The 18,864-nt window shown below is 34.0% G+C and overlaps 3 protein-coding genes across 3 annotated transcripts; 2 read left to right on the plus strand and 1 right to left on the minus strand.

The window, feature by feature from the left end:
* The first annotated feature begins 45 nt into the window (after window positions 1-45).
* On the plus strand, window positions 46-2,614 carry LOC149485953 (uncharacterized). The gene has a single exon (XM_089699276.1). The coding sequence runs from the start codon at window positions 1,109-1,111 to the stop codon at window positions 2,531-2,533; it is 1,425 nt and encodes a 474-aa protein (XP_089555402.1). The 5' UTR covers window positions 46-1,108; the 3' UTR covers window positions 2,534-2,614.
* Window positions 2,615-6,693: 4,079 nt separating this feature from the next.
* Window positions 6,694-12,997, plus strand: LOC149485954 (G protein-coupled receptor 143-like). The gene is made up of 7 exons (XM_089698642.1): window positions 6,694-7,454; window positions 7,778-7,871; window positions 8,052-8,146; window positions 9,708-9,886; window positions 11,675-11,834; window positions 12,020-12,187; window positions 12,436-12,997. Exons 1-7 carry the CDS (start codon window positions 7,302-7,304, stop codon window positions 12,640-12,642), a joined length of 1,056 nt encoding a protein of 351 aa, XP_089554768.1. The 5' UTR covers window positions 6,694-7,301; the 3' UTR covers window positions 12,643-12,997.
* A 2,330-nt stretch (window positions 12,998-15,327) lies between these two features.
* On the minus strand, window positions 15,328-17,441 carry pkaap (A-kinase anchoring protein pkaap). The gene is made up of 3 exons (XM_089699277.1): window positions 17,242-17,441; window positions 16,971-17,075; window positions 15,328-16,887 (listed from the first exon to the last, which is right to left on the minus strand). Exons 1-3 carry the CDS (start codon window positions 17,264-17,266, stop codon window positions 15,407-15,409), a joined length of 1,611 nt encoding a protein of 536 aa, XP_089555403.1. The 5' UTR covers window positions 17,267-17,441; the 3' UTR covers window positions 15,328-15,406.
* Between the last annotated feature and the right edge of the window lie 1,423 nt (window positions 17,442-18,864).

The following is an 18,864-nucleotide window of genomic DNA, read 5'->3' on the forward strand; positions in this document are numbered from 1 at the left end:
ATCGCGTTAAAAAGTAAAGAAAGTAGGGCAAATGCGTATGTATTATGTCTTTGAAGACAACAATGCGTGATAAACACTGAAAATATTTTGAAGAAAAAGGATAACATACTTCTGAAATCTTAATTTCAGACCGCGGTTTCGTCTAAACTGATCTATGGGTGAAGGTGCAATAAAAATTGGTGCAATATTTTTTGAGTTCATCGTGAATACAGACACACAGACAGAGACGATGCATGACATTGGTATGTACAGTGATGACATGTCAGTTTATGGAAAATGCTACGTTTGGATCTGTATTATTTAAATTCTTCTTATATTCCTATTAATTATTATTATGAAGGTGGAGTCTGAAAAGCTCCCAAGATAAATAAAAGTACATAACCTAGCGAAGTCATGTTTTTTTTATTGAATCTTGAGTGTTTTTATCGTCTATTTTTCTCTTATAGATTATTACCAATTTCCAACGATTATCTGAGTATTATGAGTCTATACAGTCTATACAATTCTCAATACTCATATTAAGGAGCTAACGAGCATAAGTGACACATCCGCTCCTTTAAATAATGGGTGGGTTACTACGATTTCTCGTTGTGTACCTTAGCTCCGTTTTATAAATGAAACATGAAATATTGTTATGTTACATATGAAACCATTATTATTAAAATGATATCAAGTAAAAAATAAGTAAATAAGTACATGAAATATTGATATAAGTAAGTACATGAGAATTAACTTCCTAGTTATTTTTCAAGGAAATGTTTTTGTTTAAAGGGTCTTTGAGTTTATAAATCAACTAGCGCCTGCATAAGTACTAGTTTGTAACATAATATAAATAAGGGTTCGTAGAATATTATTGATCTACTGAAGTCGTTTGTTTGCGTCATTCAAGTTTCACCTCGACGCGGACGGCGAGCAAAGGTAAAACTCCTACTATAATAATACCGCAGTTATAGGGCGGCTGACCAATTTATTTCCAGAACCATTGTATGCGGCAAGTGTTTGTGTCGTGCCATTATTTTTCGAATCTCCATATAAATATTTCGTGTTGTTTTAAGTCTCAATATTATAAACTACAGTGTGCTTGTAATGTTACTAGAACTAGACTACAATGGCTAAATTATTATGCAGAATATTATTGTTGTTTTTGTTAATGACTATCCTCATTGCGGAGGGGAAAAAAATATCAAGGGGCAGAAGTTCAAGCCGTAGTAGTAGCAGTAGTAGAAGGACGTCGAGTAATCATCCAGCACCGACATCGGTGAGCCATTCACAAGCATCAGCTCCAAAGCCTACGTTATTTGGATGGCAAGAAAAATCTGCTCAGAAAACCCAGAAATCACAACCTCGCCAGTCTAAGCCAGGCGACCAAAAACATTCATATCCTTCTAGTAATACAGGCTTATCTGGAAGTGATCCGCCAAAGAAAACACAGGGTCAATCGGAAACTATCCAGCGCAGTAATGTTGCAAATCAGCAATCAGTGCCACAACATACACCTGCAAATGGACACTCATATCCAGCATCTAATGGTCTCTCAGGAAATTCTGGAACAGGTGCAGGTTATCCCCAAGGCACGGGACTCTCTGGTTCTAATGTGGCACCTCCACCATATCAAGCATCTAACTCATACAAACCACAAAATAATTTAGGAAACGGCTATAATCATCCTCAGGGTCCACCACCACCGTATCCTGGTTTGGGAAATAATCATAATCAGCACGGACAATCTCAATACTCAGGCTACGGAAATATGGGAAATAATTATGGCGGATATGGCGGAGGACATGGAGGATACAGTCCGCAAATGCCAGGTTACTTCGGTGGTTATTCAAATAATAAAGGTTTTGGTGGTATGAGTCGAGGGAGCTCATTAGCTGGTGTCGGAATTGCTGGAGCAGGAATAGGAACAATATTAACTGGGTTGGCGTTATGGAATTTAGCTAGATCTACGGGACATCATCATCACACTGTTATATATGACAACAGAGGACAGCCTGTTGCAGTAGCACCTGTTAATGGGACAGATACTTCGGCGTCCGATTCTTTATTAGCTGATTTGGTGAACTGTACTCTAACTATAAGTACAGATAATGCAACTGAAGTTCTTGCTATTCCTTGTTCAATTGCAACTTCATTTACTCCAGATGCTGGTGATAAGGATGCAAAAGTTGATAGCCCAAATGATAATACTAAGTGCACTATAACAGTTGTTACAAAATCGGCCAAAGAGTTTATGACTACTATACCTTGCTCAGTGCTTCTTAACACAGCAGCTCAAAATAATGTGACAGAACCACCGCCAGAAAGTTTTACAGAATCGACTGCTAATATTACAATTCCAACTATCGACATTGATACAAATTCACCTTCAGCTTTAAAACTTTCAAGTTCTAAAGAAAATATAGATACTGATTCTCCAACCGTCTATAATTGTACTTCCGAACCAGGTGATATACGGGATCCCATAAATCCGTGTTTTAGTGTAAATCACAATTTAACTGTAGTTCCCCTTGCTTCTTCGGATGTTCAATAAAAATAAAATTAATTTTAAATCAAATATTGAATTCAAAAGAATTAACTATTATAATATAACAATTAAATTTATTTAAATTAATATTGATGTTTAATTCTACAAACTCCCAAATTCTACAAAGTAAGGTGGAAATAAAAAAAGAATAAAAAAGACTTATTTGTAGATTTAGAGTAAATTATTAGTTATTACCTACCATTTCAAGATAACCGTAGTAAAATCGGTGTAAGTACTTACATCCATAAAGAAATATACCGATCATATAAGCCGATCATATTAATAATCTCCTTGTTTTTTTTGAAGTCGGTTAAAAATATCACACTGCGTCTTTATTTTGTTTTGAGTGACGTCTATGCTCGATGGTTTGTATGGGAAGGTTGATTATTGTGATAATTCTTGTGTTTGTTACAGGGTGTAATCGTTAAGTGTGCACAGGCGATTATTCCGTAACTATTGAAGATATCAAAAAACTAACTGATATGGAAAGTACATTAAGAGCGAGCGCGCACGAGCAACTTAGTTGCCCGGCAACTATTTTGTCTCTGTCGCTGTCTCCTCGCAAAGTTTTGAACGATGCGCACACGAAAGCGACAGCAACGCAACTTTTTCTTTAAAATTTTCTGCATTTATCAACATGGATTACGAAGAGACGGTTGTGGTCTGTGCTCTTGTCCCGCATAGTTCCCATTCCCGTGGGATTTCCGGGATAAAACCTATCCTATGTGTTAATCCAAGTTACCCTCTATATGTGTGCTAAATTTCATTGTAATCGGTTCAGTAGTTTATGCGTGAAAACTAAAAACCATACATACATACAAACCTTTCCTCTTTATGATATTAGTATAGATATGTAATCGTAATTGTAAAAAGTAAAGTAGTCTTTATTTAATACTTTTTAGTGTATTTTTCAACACGAATCAAACGAGCCCAAACTCGATAAAGTTGAGTCAATATATTACTAAGTTTCTATGGCCACCTTCCGATTCCATCATCAAATCAGCTCTATGTCATAATAATGTTTCATCGCTATCCAATTTACATGAGTATACAAAATTTCAGCTCAATCGGTTACCTGGAAATGAATTTAAGTTACTTGCTACATTTCAATTAAGTCATCGAGACCAGACAAAAATGCTCATAAAATAAAAACTACTGGGCTTATCCGAATAAAATTTATGGGACCAATTCCACACCATTCCGCATCAAAAAAAAAAAAAAGAATCACGTAAACCGGTTCAGAAACCTCGGAGTAGGTAATCGGTGTACCTACATACATAAAAAAATATACCGGCCGAATTGATAATCTCCTCCTTTTTTTTGAAGTCGGTTAAAACTACTGTGTACGAGAATAAATACGTTGACATAAATACGTATTATCGGTACGCCGGTTCCGCGGCAACTGGCCGGCGGCCGCCGACAGGCAACATTTTTGTCGCCGTGCGCGCACTTGCATTTAAACCAATAGATAGGGCGACAGTTGCGTCGCGGGCTTGTCTCCGAACCCGCGGACAAAAAAGTCTCCCGGGAGTTGCGTCGCTACGTGCGCGCACTTTCATACTAGCCCATGGGTGGAGAGACAAAATAGTTGCGGAGACAAAATAGTTGCGGAGACAAAGTTGCTCGTGCGCGACTTTTTTGTCCGCGGGTTCGGAGACAAGCCCGCGACGCAACTGTCGCCCTATCTATTGGTTTCAATGCAAGTGCGCGCACGGCGACAAAAATGTTGCCTGTCGGCGGCCGCCGGCCAGTTGCCGCGTAACCGGCGTAGCGATAGTACGTATTTATGTCATCGTATTTATTCTCGTACTCGGTAGTTTTTAACCGACTTCAAAAAAAAGGAGGAGATTATCAATTCTGTCGGTATATTTTTTTATGTATGTACACCGATTACTCGGAGGTTTTTGAACCGGTTTACGTGATTCTTTTTTAGTTTGATGCGGAATGGTGTGGAATTGGTCCCATAAATTTTATTCGGATAAGCCCAGTAGTTTTTATTTTGTGAGCATTTTTGTCTGATCTCGATGACTTAATTGAAATGTAGCAAGTAACTTTGATTCATTTCCAAGTAACCGATTGAGCTGAAATTTTGTATACGTATGTAAATTGGATAGCGATGAAACATTATTATGACATAGAGCTGATTTGATGATGGAATCGGAAGGTGGCTTAGTAATAATATATTGTCTCAGCTTTATCGAGTTTGGGCTCGTTTGATTCGTGTTGAAAAATACACTAAAAAATATTAAATAAAAATAACTTCGTTAAAAACAACCGACCTCAAAGACGGAAAAGTAAAAAATAAAAAAGATTTGATATTATTAATTACTACATATTATTTACCTAGATGTGTTATTTACTACAAAGGTTTGATGTCGGTGCACGGGCTTTACTAAGTGCTTAGTGCTTGGCACCGACTTCAAACCTATGTAATAAATTAATAATAATTAATAATATTGTTTTTCATGAAGTTATTTTTATTATTAGTAGTTTTTCTGTCTATAGTAGAGCCATTTTAATAGGCAACATTGACAGTTCAACAAAATTCAGCAACGTAATCTAGTAACGACGCCATAAAAAATATGTTATTTCGTTTTGTTGGAACTGCACATTTACCGAACTTTTTTCAATTACAATTACATATCTATACTAATATTATAAAAAGGTTTTTCAGTTTTCACGCATAAACTACTGAACCGATTACAATGAAATTTAGCACACATATAGAGGATAACTTGGATTAACACATAGGATAGGTTTTATCCCGGAAATCCCACGGGAATGGGAACTATGCGGGACAAGAGCACAGACCACAACCGTCTCTTCGAAAACCATGTTGATAAATGCAGAAAATTTTAAAGAAAAAGTTGCGTTGCTGTCGCTTTCGTGAGCGCATCGTTCAAAACTTTGCGAGGAGACAGCGACAGAGACAAAATAGTTGCCGGGCAACTAAGTTGCTCGTGGGCGCTCGCTCTAAAAATGAGTAAAATGACAATAATAACTTTTAGAAAGTGTTTAGAAATAAAACGGGAAATATCCAAAAAAGTTACATTAAACACTACCATAGACTTAATTTCCCATACATTTTGTGTTCAAAGAAAATGTTCGAAGTGTCGTCCTCTTTTTGGAATACCATTGTATTCCACATCGACCTCTATGTACAGTTTCTAAATGAATTTTCATTAAAATTTACGAAGTAATTTAAGCACAAAACAGAAAAAGAGTAATTATCAAAGCGGAGAAAATCTAACAAAGGAAAAATCATTAAAATCTGTTCAGCCGTTCTTGAGTTGTAATACCAATAGATAATTAAAAAGGAGAAGATCACAGAGAAGATGAATGGATGATATATCATATGAGAAAGCAAAACAATTTTATATAGGGGGATATTCGGGGGGTCATGGCAAATATCACGCAAATCATAACCGTAAGATTAAATGTTACAGTTATGATTTAAATATTCTATTGTTAAGTAAATTTTTGAAGTGAAAACTTCTTTAGCGGCGTTGGGTATAAAATCTTAAACTCGCGTCAGGACACGTGGCCTGATCGAAAAAGCGTAAGACGGGTTGCTTTTTTTTTTTTTTAGCCCTTATATTCCATGCGTAAGACGGATACCCTTCGGATACCATTCCAAAATATCAAACATGCTGAACGTTAATAATAATCAAGTTTTCACTTCTGCCGGCACTCCCGGAGTGCAACCCGTCTTTTTTTATTACACTTATTATCTCTCAGCAATATTGATTATATAGCACATAACTAGTCTTAACTAGTCTGAAATAAAAGCACAAAGCAATTTTTTATGAATTGGTTTAAATAATGGAAAAAAAAAATACAGCTAATAAACAAGTCCCTCGCTTTCACTAGTACATATTTGAACTATGTACAACATATAGAACATAAATATGGGAAGGATTGCATTGAAAGATTGAAATAGTATTAAATATTATATAATATAATACTAGGTTTCCGCCCGCGGCTTCGCCCGCGCTGTCAAAGAAAAACCCGCATAGTTCCCGTTCCCGTGGGATTTCCGGGATTGCGTCATTTTCCCGGGATAAAAAGTAGCCTATGTCCTTTCTCGGGTATCAAAATATCTCCATACCAAATTTCATGTAAATTGGTTCAGTAGTTTAGGCGTGATTGAGTAACAGACAGACAGACAGGGATGTGTAAAGACAATTCACACTCGTGCACCAAAATTACAAATATTTAAATTAATAATACTCAACATAAAAAAATAAATTGAATTTAGAATAACTTTTGAAAAGCCTTTGAATCACATCTATTTCCCCAACTTTATTATTTTAAAAATTAAATATAATATTACCAACATTAAATATTATAATGTTGACGGGACTACTTTCGTAGCGTGTTTTCGATAAAATCATAAATGTCAAATCTCAAATGTCAACGCCGTGTGGTACACTGTCAAATAAGGAATTGACAAAAAATGTTTTTGTTGATACTCGGCGTCGTAGAGTGAGAACGTACATGATATTCTTGGTTATCGCTTTCTTGTTTGATTGATTTATTTGTTAATTGTTATGCTTAACTAATATTCATTATATCTCAATATCACAGGCAGGTATACATTTCATAAAGTTGCAATGTTTATGCATTCGTTTGTGATTCGGCGTGTGTAAACGGAAAAGTTACTGGAAGTAATGAAGTGCACTGTATTCAAACTTGTTTTAATTTCATTTATATTTTAACGAAAACTGGTTTTAAGTACAATTATTGCATTTCTTGAGCCAAAATCGATAACGACATGTCTGACCCTACAATTCAAACATTCTGCTGCCATCACAATGATAATAAAACCGGAGTTGCGATAAAGATTATGGATGAATTTAATACTGAATCATATAATACTGTTTGTTTAGTTTCATCCACTATTGGAATATTAGGTGCCATGTACCAGGTATGAATTATTCATAATCATATAAGTAACTACTAATAAAAAATTAAATATACATAAGTACAGTACATTCTCACTAATCCGGCATTTAGATAGCTCTTCGCAACATGTAACAAAAGCTTTTTAGGCAAGGACTACAAGTTGCTCTTTGTTAGTTGTCGTTGTCTGCTCTATAATTAAGGATTATTTTAAAACAAATTATTGCAACCCAATGTGCTTATTTTTTTCGCTCCTTGTTTAAAAGAAAAACAATTAATTTCAAAAGATGACACTAATACATAATCACTTAAATAGCCTTGTAAAAATTATGAGACTGTTATTTTCAGATTTTTCAAAATGGAGCACAGAGATTACACAGTCCAAGTAGGGGTCGCAGTATTATTATGTGGTTAGCAGTTGCAGATCTTTTAGCATCTCTAGGTTGGTAAAAAACACTATTTTCATTTACAATATTGTAAGTTACGAAAAAAATAGTATAAGTGGTATTTAAGTTATAAAATTCATTTTAAGTCATATAGATGCTGAAGAAACTAATGAAATTGAATAAAACAAAATGTAAAAACAGAGTTATAAAAATATAATAAAATTGTTTGTTCGCAGGTGTTTTAGTTCGTTCATCATTTTGGCTGCGATATAAAAATATTATGCCGCTGCCCGATGATGAATTCAGTGTTTTATTTTGCAGTATATCATCAGTAAGTTATCTTTTATTTCATGCTTGATTTCTTTATTTCAATCATTTCAAAACAAAATATTTTATAACAATGATTGTTATGTGATCTCACTTAACTTTCATACTGAATTTATGCAGTCAATATGACATTAAAAACTATGTTTTGAAAGTTTTTTACCATACTCTACTAGTGGAAATGGGAATTCACACATACATTGTTATAAAATACTAGCGGCCCGCCCCGGCTTCGCCCGTGGTACATATGAAAAATAGACATTGGCCGATTCTCAGACTTACCCGATATGCACAGAAAATTTCATGAGAATCGGTCCAGCCGTTTCAGAGGAGTATGGCAAAGAAAACTGTGACACGAGATTTTTATATATTATATGAAAAATAGATGTTGGCCGATTCTCAGACTTACCCGATATGCACTGAAAATTTCATGAGAATCGGTCCAGCCGTTTCGGAGGAGTATGGCAACGAAAACTGTGACATAAGAATTTTATATATTAGATATAGTTTTGACTTAAGTTTTATATAAAGCATGCGTATTGCGTATGCCTAAATACCCTTTTCTACATGATTTACATGAACTCTGATCTTCAAACTACAGGTATAAACCTGTCACACTTTATTTGTATTTTAGACCCAAATCACAATCCGAATTTTTTTCATTTTCGCGTTTATTATATTGTAGGTAACGAATAATGATAGTGTCAGATTGGCATGTGGCAAAGCATTTTGGTATAATATAATATCTAATTATTATTATTTGTGGTTGTGGTTGATTGCCCCACATCTGATAGACTAGATTGCAAGTATTAAATGACAAGGGGTGGTTAAATTATGTAATTTCAGGTTTATATTATAACGAAAATTTTAGCGGGCCCTACTACATTTCATTTATTTATTTATTTATTTATTTACTCTTTATTGTACAAAAGTCTTATAAAATAAAAGTACAACAAAACCATTCAAAATGTACAAATGGCGGCCTTATGGCTCAAAGCCATCTCTGCCAGGCTATAATAATTAATATAGTTTATATCACTCAGGAATCACGTAAAGTACAGATCCAATGGTGAAAACATTTTTGAAATCGGTTCAGTAGTTTTGTGTGAAATCGTTACAAACTAACATTAAAAAAAGTTTCCTCTATCGAGAACAAAATTATATTTAGCATCCACTTTCAATAATATTATTTAAAAACTTTTGATGGAAATAGCAGATAGCCGATTTAACGCGGATAAAAAGTTAACGGTCCTTCGATAACTAACAATAGAATTTATAATATTTAAGATTATGGCTTAGAAAAAAAATGAAATGTCTGCTTGTTAATTTTTTCTTTGATTATTACTTGTTTTTGGGTTTGTTATCTCAGAACATTAGAAACTTTCGATTGTGCAAACCGATTTTGACGATTCTTTTTTTATTTGAAAAACAGTGCTCTGGTTGTTTCAATTTTGAGTCTTGTTCTGACCATTTGAATTTTGAAGGCGGTTTAGATTTTTGTTAAAAAATTATTTACTATACATATTTTTTAATTTGTGTTTCTCTAACAAAATACGTATAACTTTCAGGCGTGGACGCAATATTTTTATACAGCGACGTGGTTTTGGACCCTATTCTACGCAATAGATACTTGGCAATCAATAAAAGGTCATGACACGCGCCCTCTGCTCTATCACTCTTTAGCTTGGGGTATACCAGCGGCCACGACTAGTATTGGTCTCTCCATTTTGTACATTCCAAATGCTACGTAAGTTTATATCACGTATCGAATTTAAATCTTGCAAAGCTTATTCATTTTTATTCTTACAGCAGCAATTAATCATTTTATAAAGTTATCTCATAGATCTCAGATCTTTCCTACTAAAAATTAAAGTTAACAAACAAGTAAATTTTTATACCTATAATAAATTTTGGTTTCATCGAAAATTTACATTCTGACTCTTAACCCGTGACGCGTCCGGCGCACAGCCGGCACCGATCCCGATAGTGTCAAGGGACTTCACGAAATCTAGCTTTTTTATGACTACCGAGTTTGAAAATTTTATTTTCCCTATTGTTCTATAATTATATGCCATGTATGATATATTTTTGGAAAGAGGAAGAAACTAGTTATAGCATAAAAATGTAATCATGACGATATATTTTTTCTATAAAATTATAAAAAATTGATTTTCTTTTGTTTTAATTTTAATTGCTTACATACTAACACTTACATGATAATGCTGAGTCATCAAATGATCATATTCACGTTTTCATATCACTACACGATTGCCAAATACATTCACTTATATTTTCACACATTTAACACAACGTATTTCACTATGAATAATAACAAATCTCCATTATTCACAAACAAGAAAAAAAGCGCCATTTTGCGTCTTCCGCACTGAAAAGTTGAGACACTTTTTCACTGAGTATTCTTCAAATATCCCTAAAACCAATATCATAAACGTATTCTACGTAAAATTTCCAGTAATATACGTCTCAATTATCACTCATCTAATTATTCCTCTCGGCATAATTCACAATCCAAATATTCGTTGAACAAGACAAATGTCACAAACTATGGCTGATGACGCAACTCAATCAATGATTCACTTTTTTTTTTTTATTTTGTGGTTTTAGTCTTTATTGCCAGCGTCGGAGTCGTACCGATTCGAATTAAAAATGTATAAGGCATAGACAAATATTTTTTATACTGGAAACATTCACTTGTAAGCAGCTACAGGTGACCTTCAAAGTCATTGGCCGCGTTATGAACAGTCGTTGTTACGCAGGACGCTACAGTACAGTTTTAGTTATGAGCAACCGCCTGTACATAGGACGCGTCACGGGTTAAGATCGATTTTAATTATTATCTAAATTATAAACAACATTAACAGGGTTCAGTGTACGCACATACAAAAATCAAGACCTATGCGTGTATAAATTTTCATCAGCCTCAGGCTTTAACTGTCCACTGCATATACGTAGTCCTCTTAAGAGCTAAATAGTCCGATCGCCGGCTATTCACCGCTGATTGCGGTTAGAAACCCTGTGAATGTAGATTGTCGACACTCAAATGGCTAGCAGCGTATATACAAACCACGTTTTTGGAATTATCTCGCCAACAGCAATTGTTTCATTGCATTTTATTCATATCCAATAAAGAGCCTGTACTTTTTCCTATTATGAAATTGTTATGTTCAGGCGCATCAGATATTTTTTGTACTTAATTGAGTGTCAAATTAAAATATTTTGTATATTTTTTTGCACTGTAAAAGTAACAATAAACCAGTAACTTCGTAAAGTAGAAGATTCGGTTTTTCCCTTGTATGTATATTGTATATAATGATTTTTAGAGAATAAGCTAATACTAGCTGATCCGGCTTACGTTATTCGAGCAGGAAGGGTTTTAAAATATTAAACAAACTATTCCCAGGATTCAGACTTTCCGAATATACACAAAAAACTAAAACATCTTTCAAGCCATTTCCAACGAGTTTGGTTACAAAGACTGCATGCTTATTAATACGAATACTTCATTACGTTACAGGTGCCATAATTTAACATCCCTTTCAAGTGTTCTTCTAAGAATTCTGCCAAATTATTGTGCTACTTATGTACCAATAGCCTTAGTAATGATATTAAACCCTATTATATACATGATGGCTGGAAAGAATATCGAGATGGCGATTGCCTTACCTTTAGCACAGGTAAGAAGATTTGTTTACGAAATATTTAAACTGACGTAACTAGGTACATATCAAATTTGTTTGCTTTCAATTCATTTATTCAGGATTCAAAAAAATTGACTGAAAATTTAACAATACTTTGTTAATATATAATAAAAATAAATTATTTATTTTATTAAATGGTTCTACATGTTTATCCGTTGCAGTTCACGAGTAAAGAAAGAAGAGTCGTTGATGCATTGCGACTGAAGTTTTTCTTGATAAACGTGGTCTTCTACGTGTGTTGGTTGCCTAACCTCATAAACGGTATTCTGATCTGGACCATGTGGTTTAATATGCCTGTTAAAGTTATCATCACAATTTGGTACATTATGGTGAGCGATACTTTGTTATTTTACAACTTATATCTTGGTTTGTAGTGCTTTACTTTTAATTATTGATCTTATATACATCTTTAGACCCACTTTATATTCAATTCTCTTTTAATTATAATGTGAAATAAGATTGTTATTTTGCAAACAATTGTAAAATTGTACATAAAGTTATTTTTTTATTCCACAAGTAGGTAATCTGTCTTCGTGGATTTTCTATCTGAATTCAATGATCGTATTTTCTAATGCAGGCATTAATGAATCCACTGCAAGCTTTATTGAATGCGATGGTTTACCGAAAATGGAATATGACGGATAGAAGATTTCGTCCGATGTTTCAATATCAACATAAAAAAGTGGATTTCGACGATGAACAATCACCACTACTGGGATCGGAGCCACCCCGCTTGTTGTTAGCACCAATTCCCTCTACTATTAATAATTACGCTACACTATAAACGATATATTGCTATAACTCTATATTCTATAATATTGTGCATGTGTGGAAACCTGTGATCATTTTACCATAGTTTTAAGCAATTTGGACCAGTGATAGAACGTTAAGAATAAAACAATGATGTTTCCCTTTATAAGGTGAAAATTTTATAAATTTCAATCAAGACTAGACTTATCTAACATTATTATTTACATCTACTAACAATGGCCTCGGGAGTATGAGCAATACTAAAGCTAAGAGTTATATTATATTGATTGATAGGTTTTTATATTTCGATTATTTTAAGTTACCATTCAAAACAAAATTGTAGTTCTTTGTTGTTTTTTTAGTGAAACTTTTATTACATCGTCTCAAGCTTTTTGGTCTGTGTAGCGCATGTCGCGTGTAGACCGTCATGCGACATGCGCTACACAAAGGAGTGTTCGGAACCATTCGAACAGTTTCACTTTTACCGTGGTTTCATAAAACCACACATTTTTTTTAAATATGTAATTGTATTTTTTTTATGAAAAATGCTACCTACGTTAGTGTGATGTTTCTCGTGTTGATTGTGTAAAAAAAATATATCGGCCGAATTGATAACCTCCTCCTTTTGTTTGAAGTCTGTTGAAAAGGTACCTACCTTAGATTCAGTTCGTTTATGCACGTAGTAATTACGGGTGTTGTTCAAGTGTGATGTGACAAGGTTGATTTTAAGATATTTTTGCAATGTTTTGCACGCACATATTTGTATGATTTAATTTTGTAGGGCTAGGTCGAAGTTGGGTGTGTTTATCAGGCCATATGTTATTGCGATTTAGGTTAATGCTTTAAGACGAATGTATCGAATTATTATATCACTCATGTCGGGTGTGGTACACTATAAGAACATTCAAGGTTTGTGTTAAGGTTTTATACAGATGTTATGTACAAAATTTATAACAAAAGGCAGTCGCTAACGAAAGTCGATTAGTTATTAAGTTAAAATGATAATACATAAAATTAAAATATATTAATATGCCATTTAATAAGTACAAATTTTTATGTTAACATATTTTGTTATAAAAAATAACACAATCCATGTTTAATTATTTATTAAATTTTTTTAAATAATTACCACTCTGAAGCGACTTTCGTTACTGACCGAACATTTATAATAAATATACATACATTTTTTAAACTTTGCTTTTCATTTACCTACTTTACTTTTTCAATTTGTTTTATTATAATTAACCCATTGAGCCCCGAACGGCCAGATCCGGCCGCGACACAATAGGTTTTCTATTGTGTCTGTGATTCCGGGGCCTGATGGATTAAAAGTATAAATAATAGGAAATTGCTTTGAACCAATGATTTTTTAAAAGTAATAGATACGCTAGTTATACGCTCACAAAACAAACAGAAAATTTGTTCGTCGCGAGCCACTGCACAGTGCACACATTCGCAAGTCTTAATAACCACATTCATAAACTGAGGTAAAAAAGAAAGCATAATTATTGAAACAGTAAGAACGAAAGAGATAGTTATATTACTCTCTGCTACATCCTTTTCACACTTGTCAAAACATCTATGTATTTACTTTCTCTTTCGCCGCCTGGGGTAATGGCTGGTTCACACTTTGATTAGTGCGAGTGCAGGTGATGAGTAGTACTACGTGTGGACAGCGACTGTTTAGTGCGAGTGTTTAGTAGGCTGTGTAGTAAAGTGAATAGAAGCGTGTTCTATTTTTTTGCGAGTGGACTGCGAGTAGCCACGTCCCGCGCGCCCTCCCTTCCCCCTCACTCGCAGCGTGCCTGCACTCGCACTAATCACCTGCACTCGCAGTCAATTGGACACTACTCGCACTACACACCTGCACTCGCACTAATCACCTGCACTCGCAGTCAATTGGACACTACTCGCACTACACACCTGCACTCGCACTCATCACCTGCACTCGCACTAATCAAAGTGTGAACCAGCCTAATGGCTGGTTCACACTTTGATTAGTGCGAGTGCAGGTGATGAGTAGTACTACGTGTGGACAGCGACTGTTTAGTGCGAGTGTTTAGTAGGCTGTGTAGTAAAGTGAATAGAAGCGTGTTCTATTTTTTTGCGAGTGGACTGCGAGTAGCCACGTCCCGCGCGCCCTCCCTTCCCCCTCACTCGCAGCGTGCCTGCACTCGCACTAATCACCTGCACTCGCAGTCAATTGGACACTACTCGCACTACACACCTGCACTCGCACTAATCACCTGCACTCGCAGTCAATTGGACACTACTCGCACTACACACCTGCACTCGCACTCATCACCTGCACTCGCACTAATCAAAGTGTGAACCAGCCATTAAGCGTGAGGATCATTTCGCAACTTCATATCGCGCGCCCGGGTCTATTACTTAAAAAAAATCATTGCTTTGAACACACAAAAATTACATAAATCTTCGACTAGGTATATTAAAATCTATGCTCTACCTTTTATGGATGGTTAATCAATGAATATATCACAAAGTACAATATGAGCTCGTATATCAAAAAAAAAAAAAAAATGCGTAAGTACAAAGTAAAAAATAGAATCCTCATGATCTAAGGCAATAAATCACGACAGTTATAGGTAACATGTATATGTTTTAAGTTTAATAAAAAGCAGGTAAAGTAGTTAATAAAAAAAAAATCAAACTGAAAACAGTACTATTTAAGGGAGTTTTTTAAAATAAAACCATAATATAGGTATTAAATACACATTTATTTGGATCTTTACATTGTATTTACATTTAAATATAAAATTTTATCTTAACTATCACATTTAATCATCATGATAATTTTCTGGTGGAGCCATTGTCAGATCCGTTACATCTTTAACAATCATATGAGCTATTTGCCAAGCCATTTCTTCTTCCACTCTAGAAGTACTTGTAGGTACGAATTTACTCACCATTTTCTTAAGCATAGACTTATCTTTTTTATCAGGATCTGGTTCCAATTTAGATTCAAACCTCCCTAAACTATTTATTCTACCTAAACTTAGTCCATCATGTTTTTTTCTTTGCCATAACGCATCAGCATTATACAGTTGATGAGAATCTATTGTCATGTCAGGTACTGAGTGATTACGTTTTTTCCTATAAATGGGATCTCCCATCGCTAATAATGTATTTTGAGTACTTATACTATATTCACTACTGCAGTCTGATTGAGACTTGCAACTAGTTGGTGACAGTAGATCTACAGATTTAACCATCTCTGACAGATATGTATAATATATTTCAGATTCTAAAAAAGCCTTTACATGGTTGTTTAATGTTTTATAAACAATAACATATGGTACATCAAAGCATGTAGCGAGGGGTCCACCCTCTCTGCATATGTTGCTTTCAGTTTGTAACCTGATTTCTGTCGGAAAACCAATGGGGCTAGTGGCTTGTAGAGAAAAATATTTGTCATACAATATAATTGCATCAGCTTGTGCTTGTTCCGAGTTTGTGTTACTATTAATCAGATTATCTCGAAAATGGGTAAGTGCTATAAGAAATTCAAGTAATATACTACATGATTCTTGCTCTAAATATTCAGTAAAGTAAAATAATATATTTTCGTTATAAAGAATATCTTTCAATTCTATGCATCCACTGGTTAAAATATCAATTTGTGTTTTTGTGTACAAAGAATTATTTTTGAATTCATAAAAATATTTTGTCTCCATTTGATGTAACAGATAGTCTTGAACAGGTTTAAAGCAATCTTCTTTTATTTGCCCTTCTGGTTGGCATATATTTGATATGAGCACCTTTCGTAAAGCGTCCGGTATTTCTAATTGGCAAGGTGCTTCTAATGCCACATATTTCTTAAATAATTTAACAGCTTCTTGGGTTAAGTCTACATATTGTCTGTTTTCACAAAAATCACAGGATTCTTGAAATACTGTGTTGTCATTTAAATTTCCACAAGAATTTCTAGTAGGTATTTTGTGAAGTTTTTTGAGATTACTTGTACTTGCTCTCCAATTATTTGATGGTAAACCACTCAAGTCACTTTTAAAATTATCACAAGTACAGTGAATGTCTAAACTTTTAGTGTGACTAAGTTTAACATGACTTTCCTCATTATTAGAATTCCAAGAGAGCAATTTCAGACGAAAGTTTTCTAATTCAAGCCAACATTTTATGACTAATTGATGTCCTATAGAATCCATAAACATCATAAAATTTTTGATGGCTTTTTTATCTTTAAGTATTTCTTTTAATGTCAAACACAGCTTAGATTTTTTTTCAAAAACCCCAGTAACATCTGCAATAAAATTGATAGTTTGGGATAGTACAAGAGAAAACTAACAGCAAAGAGAAAAATTAAATTTTACAAAGATATCTTACCATCATCAAAATCATTTACCAATTCAAATACAAGACCGCTGAATTGGGGAGTTTTTACAAAACTTTCCTCAGGGGGTCTAACAGGACAACCTGTTTTACCTTTTGCTAAAAATCAGATGCACAGTTTAAATAAAATATATTATTTATAGCTACTGCTTTTAAAAATGATTTAATTGTATTACACAACTGAAATAGGCATTTAAACTAATAGGAAAATGGTCGGCATTAACATAGTAAGTGAAAATTGCATTGTATATTACTATGCTGGTACCTGCACTTTTCCAAAACTTAATCATTTTATTTACATTGGAACTTTAAACAAGTGATAAGGTTCACTTGGCCAAAACTATAAAACTCAAGGCAACTAAGTCTTTTTCACAAACTATAGTTACAAAACAATAGCAAAAAAATTATTTTGTAAATAAGGTGTAACAACATAACAACTGTCAGTGACTGTCGTCTGCGGTCTGACATCTGTCATTTTGTTTTTTTTATTACCGTTTTCAAATGTGCAGAGACCTCAATTTTTGGGGATATTGATTCTTACAAAATCCGTCAATCAGCTTTGCTGCCTTTACTTAGAGTATGTATTAGCAAGCCTTTATTTCCAGTTATAGTTAATAATTCTTATGAAAATGGTTTGATAATCTAACAGTCTTGGTGAAAAAATACGTAAATGTGACTTTCAGAAAAATATTTTTATAGTTAGAGACTTTTTCAATAAGTATCGTAAGCGGGAAATTTCTTTAGTGCCCGAACCTGGGAACAAATAAAAAAATAAGGTTTCTGAGTAATATTATTATTGTTGTACATAAATTACGGGCATGAGTCGTGACATTATGCGCATTACTCCCTTCCAGATTTATTCACTCAGCGCTACAGTTACTTGCCTCATAAAAATAGTTATATGTGGTTGCCGTTGCCTAAATAAATGTATATATGTACATAATATTTTATACTAGCTGTTGCCCGCCGCCACCGCTTTGCTTGTGTTGTAAAATAAAATTAACAGTTGTTCTTTTATTACTATAATATAATTTATGCGAAAGTTTGTGAGGATGGATGTAGTTTGTTAGTGTCGCACGAAAAAATTGGCGGGGTTTTCATGAAACTTTATTGTAATAACCCTTATTTTAAATATCAAAATTACACATTCGATAGAATATCATCTAAGTAGGTACTTTATATACATATTATGGAATATAATATTCATAATATGTCTCTGTGAAGCTGTGACTCTAGGTAGGTACTCTTGATGATATTAAATGAAGATGAATCCCAAAAATATAAAACTGATCCTTACTAATATATTATAACTACGTAATTTATTTATTATTACTTTATAAGATAAAACATATATAGTTATGTACCTTTTAATATGTACTATAATTATTATACTATGTGCGAAGGTGTTTGTTTGTCTTTCTTTCACGTCGTAACGGAGCTATTCAATTATGGTATGATTTTTGTGTCTGGGCCCTAGAGACAGTTTGGCTAGAGTAAGATATAGGCTTAAGGATAGTTCTATTCAAGAACTCTTATTTAAATCACTCCAAAAATTTATTATAGCTTTATTTCACCCGCGGATCAATTCACGGCAAAAGTCAAGTCTTTATCTATAACTCATGTGTTATTCTGGTACATAAGCTATATCACAGCCAAATATTATCAAATTCCTTTTGAATGGTTTTCCCGTGAAAGAGTAACAAACATACATGCATCCATCCTCACAAACATTCGCATTTGTTAGGTATAGGTACATAACTACTATTATTATAATATTATAGTCAGACCCTCCCCTGAGTATATAGGTATATGTTCTGTGGTCAGGCCGCTCGCGCTGGTGATTGGTCGTTAAAGGAAATATTTGGGTGAACGGGGAGGCCTATGTCCA

The sequence above is a fragment of the Colias philodice genome, chromosome 9 (genome assembly GCF_061535455.1).
Source record: "Colias philodice isolate Cphi_HAF_F1 chromosome 9, ilColPhil1 Martin Lab GWU primary, whole genome shotgun sequence".
NCBI lineage: Eukaryota > Metazoa > Arthropoda > Insecta > Lepidoptera > Pieridae > Colias > Colias philodice.

Bases quoted from the DNA above. Each gene is read 5' to 3' on its own strand.
- LOC149485953 (XM_089699276.1), top strand. From the start codon at position 1,109: ATGGCTAAATTATTATGCAGAATATTATTGTTGTTTTTGTTAATGACT.
- pkaap (XM_089699277.1), bottom strand. From the start codon at position 17,266: ATGATTAAGTTTTGGAAAAGTGCAG. The intron at 17,076-17,241 runs GTACCAGCATAG...TCTGATTTTTAG, and splicing joins TAAGTTTTGGAAAAGTGCAG to CAAAAGGTAAAACAGGTTGT. The intron at 16,888-16,970 runs GTAAGATATCTT...ATTTTATTGCAG, and splicing joins GGTAAATGATTTTGATGATG to ATGTTACTGGGGTTTTTGAA.
- LOC149485954 (XM_089698642.1), top strand. From the start codon at position 7,302: ATGTCTGACCCTACAATTCAAACATTCTGCTGCCATCACAATGATAAT. The intron at 9,887-11,674 runs GTAAGTTTATAT...ATTACGTTACAG, and splicing joins TTGTACATTCCAAATGCTAC to GTGCCATAATTTAACATCCC. The intron at 11,835-12,019 runs GTAAGAAGATTT...TATCCGTTGCAG, and splicing joins TTGCCTTACCTTTAGCACAG to TTCACGAGTAAAGAAAGAAG.